General features: G+C 35.4%; 1 protein-coding gene across 1 annotated transcript in view; it reads left to right on the top strand.

Annotated features, from left to right (window-relative positions):
• LOC131032231 (heavy metal-associated isoprenylated plant protein 23) overlaps nucleotides 1-4,204 on the top strand; it is a 57,235-nt gene extending 53,031 nt beyond the window's left edge. Inside the window, exons 1-3 of the mRNA XM_057963184.2 lie at nucleotides 3,021-3,222; nucleotides 3,318-3,393; nucleotides 3,481-4,204. Of these exons, the coding sequence (XP_057819167.2) occupies nucleotides 3,145-3,222; nucleotides 3,318-3,393; nucleotides 3,481-3,776 (450 nt within the window). The 5' untranslated portion in view covers nucleotides 3,021-3,144 and the 3' untranslated portion in view covers nucleotides 3,777-4,204. Of the gene's footprint in view, nucleotides 3,223-3,317; nucleotides 3,394-3,480 lie in introns of the transcript that reaches the window.
• Nucleotides 4,205-7,203: the final 2,999 nt, after the last annotated feature.

Raw genomic sequence — 7,203 nt, forward strand, 5'->3', positions numbered from 1 at the left:
TCTTCTCTATCTTGAGAAATATGAGGGCACTATAAGAATGACTTACAATAATGGCTTAACTTGTCACCATCTCTGATGCAAATATATACATATAGGATGCTTTACTCCAAATGAAAAAAAAACTTTTCTTAAAAGGATGTCACTGACACAAAGCATTTAAAACCCACCATAAACATTTATTTGTTATATTTATTTAATATTAATATTTTGATGCTTGACTCAAATATGGTCAAAAAATGATTTGGAAAAAGTTTTGAAACTAGAAGGAAAAAATATGAAGTTTAGATACAACTAAGCAATTAAATGTAGTGTGTATATATATATGAAGACAAAATACATTACCAACAATGAAATGATGTTTGTGAACAAATTTATATCATCATCTTTAATGTTTTTCATTTTAGAGCACATTTAGCTCATACTGCAATATCTTATTATTTTCAATTTCTATGTGTACTTTAAGTCTTGTCATGGGCAAATGTCATCCATTATGTTAAGGGTCGAAATGTTTTTTTGAATTTTTTAAAACATTTTGACAACTATATTAAAAACAAATTTGCATTTTTTTTAAATCACCTTTTTCGTTATATGCATTGTTGCATAAACTATCCTACATTTCAAACATCTCAACAAACATCCTCAAGAACATCTTTTTGGAGCCATTGGTATATTTTTTCTCTCCTATCTACTACTTTGTTTAGAAAATATTAATAGTAAAGAATACTCTCTCTCTCTCTCTCTCTCTCTCTCTCTCACACACACACACACACACACACACACGTGCATCTACTATTTTGTTTAAGTTGTATTACAATATTCATTTGCATTCACTATAAATAATAAGTTACACACTAATACTTGATCACATGATTTAAACCAACTCAATTCACGTGTAATGCTTTTTTAAATTTATTGAAATTATTTTTCAAGATCATTTTAAAGAATTAAATTAGGAATGCATAGTTAATAGAAAAAACCACCAAATGTTTTTTATTTTACTTTTTTACAAAATCTTACCATCCACTATCAAATATGATGTTTTCAGTCACATATAACTTTTATGCTTTCATTTCATAATTTTTTAATAGGTAATTAAATTGAACTATTGTTTGATACAATTTGTTATGTAGAGAAATATATCAATCATTTTTAAAATGAAACAATATGGATTCTGGAAACCAAATATTTTATTTACAAAATTTAATTTAAATTGAAGAAATATTAATAGCAAGAGTTAATTCAATCCTTAGATCACTTATGTAAGAGGAGGACAATTCAGTTTCAAATTTTTTGCAAAATATTTTTTAATTTATAAAATACTTATTCAGGTATAACCTTGGACCCTTTACAAACATTCATTAACTTCTAACATATAAACTTACAAAATAAAATTTTATCGATGTAACCCTTACACCCCTTTCCCACACAAAGTAAAATTCTATCAATGTAACCCTTACACCCCTTTCCCACACAAGTGCTAGTTGGTAAGATATCCTCCTATCAAATGAAGCGCATAATAGTTTCCTTACATTAAATATGCCATCAAGCCAATACCAATACCAAATTTTGCATCAATAAATTCTACCTTTCGCTTATGACCATGTAAATGGGGACTCATTTAGGGGAAAGGACCCAGTAGTTGAGCACGTACCAATTGTTGTGAGGGTTGTTGATACCTTTTGTTCCAAAAACTGAACAAATAAAACCTATTGTTTGAAACAAAAAATATCAATTTTTGTTAGGAAATGTACCAATAGTTGTTAATAAATGTATCAATAGTTGTTAAGAAATGTACTAATATTGTAAAAAGTAACCAATCAGGTGATGCCATGTCAGCTGCACAACTATTGGGGTCTCTTTTGCACGCCTATTGGTCTCACTTTTTTGGGGGACTGTTTTGGACACCTTGGCAAAAAGCATGCTGATGTGGCATCATATTTGATGATGTGGCCCTAAAACCTTAGTTATAAGCAGGGGACTTGCCAAGTAAGCTGCTGTAAAAAATTCGGAGTGATTTGAAATTTCCAAGTAAGATTTTGAGAAGCGCGAAGTTAGGGTGCACAACTACTGGATCCTTTCCCCTACTCAGCTAATATTCTTCATTCAACTCCATGTCGGAATTCACGTTTCTACTGAAAAATAGACACCGAAATTCATGACAATAAAGATGAACGGGTGAAGAACACGTGTACGTTCTGAGAGCGTTTTCAGAGAAGCGGAAATTGAAATATTTGCACCGACATTCTCTTATCTCATTGTAACAAATTTCCACGCGCCTTTCTAAGTCGTGGCGCGTGTGGGTTGGATTCTCAATAATACCCATATTATATGTTCTACTACTCCCATATTATCTGTTCTGCTGCTGCCACGCACACAAACGGACGAAGTAAAGAGAAAAGGAAGTGGCAAAGTGAGACTCCTGGCAGGACTTGATAAGTCCAGTGTTTTAAAGCTGGGCTACACCACAAATTGAGATGCCTTTGTTAATTTTTTTTCAAATGCCTCCGGTCAAAACGGGGGCTCGTTTTCCCTAAGGCCAGCTTCTCGTTTCAACGGTACACATTTCCTTATAATGGAAAATTCACGAGAAGGACAGGTGCACTTCCCGTGAATGTCTGTTGAGAAAAAGGTAATCTACTTCCACTTCCACTTTACAGTTGGACTGCCGCATTTACATTATCATGTCGGAGAAGCAATTGCCACGAAAATGCCTCGAAAACGACCGCCATACATTTATTCGACCTGTTGAAAAGGTTACGTCCTGCCATTCCTAATAAACCAAATCATTCACGCGTTCAAGCCCATCAGTCTACGCTCTTATTCCTCCCCCTTGGGAAAGTATCCATCTCCGCCAATTTCCTCTCCTGCTGCCACGTTACTTTTCTACGGCTCGATTTGAATGTTTTTTCTTCTTAGACTTCAGTAATCAGACACGTGTCTTGTTTGAGATCCAAGAGAAGTGATTGAGTTTATACAGATCACTTCATCAGATCACCTTCCGTATAAATCGAGAGCGGAGCATTCGTTTTGGTCGTCAATCTATTCGATCTTTTTATTAATCCTTTGTATTTGTGTCTGTAAGACGAGAATCTTTGCAGTTTGTTTTGAAACATCTGCTTGGTCTTTATTTGAGTGTTAAGGAAGATGGGTGCCATGGGTCTTATAGAAAGCTTGATGGAGGCAACAACTGTTCGGCGGACGAAGAAGCTTAAGCAGTTTCAGGTATCCCATTCTCTCTTATTTTCTCCATTTATGTTAGATGTCATGTAGCAAATGCAGCGGTTTGTTAATTAACAATTGATGTTATGCAATTGCAGACGGTTGTGTTGAGAGTTCGTATGGACTGCGAGGGGTGCGAAAGAAAAGTGAGGAAGTCCCTAGAAAATATGAAAGGTAGACACTAACATTCATAAACACTTTTCTTTCAAATCTGTTTCGTTTATGGGAGTGAATACTAATATGATTTGAGTGCAAGTGCAGGAGTGAGATCGTTAGAAGTGGATCGAAAGCAATTGAAAGTGACAGTAACGGGGTACGTGGAGGCGAACAAGGTGTTGAAGAGGGTGAGGAGGAGGACGGGTAAAAAAGCAGAGATGTGGCCATACAAACCTTACAATCTGGTTTACTATCCATATGCTGCTCAGGTCTACGATAAGAAAGCTCCTGCTGGTTATGTTAGAAACGTGGACCCCACCTTCCCCAATCCGCAGGGAACTGACGAAAGATACACCTCCCTCTTCAGTGACGAAAATCCAAACGCTTGTTCAATTATGTAAACTTTGATGCTCTACTCTCTTGATCTGTTCAATTATGTATACTATTACTGGTCCGATTCAATTCATTGTTTTCGATCCGTTACTCTGTTTTGCTCTACCATAACAGGGAGAGAGCAGTTAGTGTAAGGATGATGTGCATACGCTGTGCGGTTATATAATTTTTTATTTTTTTTAAAAAAGTAAGTGGTATGGGTCTGTTTTTTTCTGGGAGAGTAGAAGAATTAATAATGAAGAACAGAGATGGAAGTGGTAAGTGACTCCTGGCAAGCTTTATACGGTCCGAATTCTTTTGGTGGGGTAAAGCCCGATTTGTTTTGCTGTTGTATACGCAACACATGAAATTGTGAACAAAGAGATTGTGTTAGTTTTGGAAAGAGTGTGTAATGAATAAGACACGAAAAAAGAGTAAAAACACTTTCTTTATCGATTGGGGCCCTCTACAATGTGAGATACAATGTTTTATTTGTTTGTCTATATGGAAGAATTAAACAGACAAATCACTCCCCATTTAAGTGCACCGCTCAAGTTATTGATACCGGTGTCGTTTAAAATGTTATTGGGAATCATATATTAAGTGATTTTGAAGAATAAATATACGTTTTTATATTAAAAAGTGTTTTTAGATATACTTGCATTCAAATGAGGTGTAATGGTTATGTCAATAGTAAATTATAATTTAAATAATATATTGGAAGGTACAAATTACAGATGCAAAAGATCTATTACAAACAACAAGGGGCAATTTTTGGAGGAAATGACATTTTTCTTGTGTTCCTATATCATGGTTGGTCACAATTTCTATCTTGAATTTTCAATATGCAGTCAGGGTTGGGTTCTTTTTTTGGCTTGTAGATATTCTTGTTAGCATCTCAATACAACGTTTAGTTGTTCTCCCCGCTTTTGATGCATAATTGACAATGTATTTCAGAACAAGTTGTCATGAGATGACAAGTTGGTAATATATGTTGGATCTCTATATTGAAATCATTTATGGGTTGTGTATCCTAGCCTATTGTCATTTGTTTCAAGTTTATATTTCTACTTACTAGAATTGTCATATATAATAAGGTAGAGATAATTTATTCTTTCCATGAAGCTTTGTATTGACACTCTAGTTTTTTCCCCTTCTTGTGTAAGCATGCTCCCTCTTTGCATTTTGTATACCTTTGAAAATGATTGATTATGTCTTTATAGTCATAAGAGGAATTTGTAGCAAATATCTCAATCGTCTTTAGTAAGCATGCATCATCAAGAAAAGATCAATATATCGTGTTATTTCTGTGTGATGCATCATGAGGGTTCCAAGTACTGAAGGAATCCATGTACAAGTGTAGTTCCTGAATGTTGTCATTCATATCTATACCATTAATATTTTCCATTAAAGTTTGTCCATGTTTGGTGCATTTTGGAGCTGAAGGAATCCATGTACAAGTGCAAGAACACCTTGTAAAAAGACTCATTTAGACAAGGAAGGAGACCACAGAGCTTTGGAGATATCCAGGACCTTGTAATAGTAGAAACACCTAGCCATTCTAGTACCAGATTAAGCAAAAACACCACATAATGGACTAGCACAAAAAAGCCCAAAGGGTTTTGAAAGGCACCCCTAAACCTTTGACTGGTAGAAAACCCTACTAACAAAGCATTGTGAACCACATCAATAGGTTTACTATCAACCATGTTAGACACACGATTGCCGTTGCACCCAAAGATCGACTTGTTGATGTTTGATACAACTGCAATATTTAAGGAATCCATGGGAGGCGGTTAAGCCATGTCATAAACCCAAGCACTACGATGCACAACACAAGGAGACCAAGGGTGTACACCTTGCAAAAATCCCCCCCTTGCATAAGTGTTGGGTTTGAACCCATGACCTAGGCTCATCCCACTTGTTGAATACTCCACAGGACTAAGAGGGGGGGTGAATTAGTCCAAAATTTCATAAAAAATTGTTAATGAATAATACTAACTCACTTAATAATAACACATTAATCATCAACAAAAACATCAACCATCAACACAAGAACACCAGATTTAGGTGAAAAATCCAAATAGGGAAAAACACAGTGAGAATATAACTCACAATATGAATAACAATGTTTACAATGTTTTAGGCTTGTAGCCAAGGAGAAACAACACATGAAGGACTTGCAAAACTAAGGTGCACAACCTTAGGAAAGATACAAAGAGGACTTGCACGAATGAAGATCATTTCTTCGGGACAAGATAGAAACTACTGCCAGAGGACTCATTGTCAATCAAAAATGAATGAAATAGATGAATTAAAATTATCCTTGAACAACTGAATCAAGCAACCAATATCATGGAAAATATCTCTGACGGTCTTCACGCTCACATCAAAGTGTCTTGTAGAATATTTCAGCTTCAAAGCTCTTCTCAAGTTGACTTTCTCGTCACCACAAACTCAATCTACATGCAAATAATTCACATACACTTCTCACACAATTCAATTATCATCCACACTCAACTCATCCATACACGCATCTTAAATATGAGATACAACATTGAAACCTTAATTAAGGGTCAACCAGAACAAAAAAAGGAATATTACACAAAATAAATCACCTAGACCTAAAATACTCAAAATTGGTTCACGAGGAAAAAGAGGGAACCAAAATTAATTATAACACATCCTTCCATGATTGATCCAATGGTTTGCACATTCCAACACATTCTTCAAGGAGGTTACCAACTGTAACATGTAGACATAATCAACCAGTCGGCCACATAACCTCTTCCAATGCAAAATACTCCAAGCGTATCTCCACATGCCAAGTTGAGACCCAAAATAACATCCCAACATATCTTCCAACATATATCCAGACCAAAATAATATGATCCACTAAATGATAATACAATTAGCAATACATTCGGAGGGCACCAAAGCATTCTAGGAAACCCAGAATATAGGATGCCAAAACTAGCACCAAAAATATCAATTGCAACAACCAAAAGCATATCCAAAACAACATCCATCTAAGATAACAAGGTTTGACATTAATGACAACCATAAATACAAGAATCTCCAAAATCTCCCCTTTTGTTATTGATGGCAACACCAATGAGAACAACATCAAATAACAACATGATCTAAATAATCTCACAAAAACTCTCTCTCATAATAATCTCATAACAAATTTCTCTCATAAGCTCTCTCCCCCTTTGACAACAATGACAAAGGGTACCAAAAACCATATTGGCCAACTCACACCACTGCTTCCCTTGAGATCAGCAACAACGTTAATCTAGAAGACAAGAATAAGCACCAAGTCTCCCCCTGGAAGTATACACCACTTAAAATGCATCTAGTGATAAAAAGGAGGGGCGATAACCCCTAATTTCTACGTGAGATACTCCGAGTTACCCTTCACCAAAGCCTTGGTAAAAATGTCTACAATCTACT

This window comes from Cryptomeria japonica, chromosome 5 (genome assembly GCF_030272615.1).
Source record: "Cryptomeria japonica chromosome 5, Sugi_1.0, whole genome shotgun sequence".
Lineage (NCBI taxonomy): Eukaryota > Viridiplantae > Streptophyta > Pinopsida > Cupressales > Cupressaceae > Cryptomeria > Cryptomeria japonica.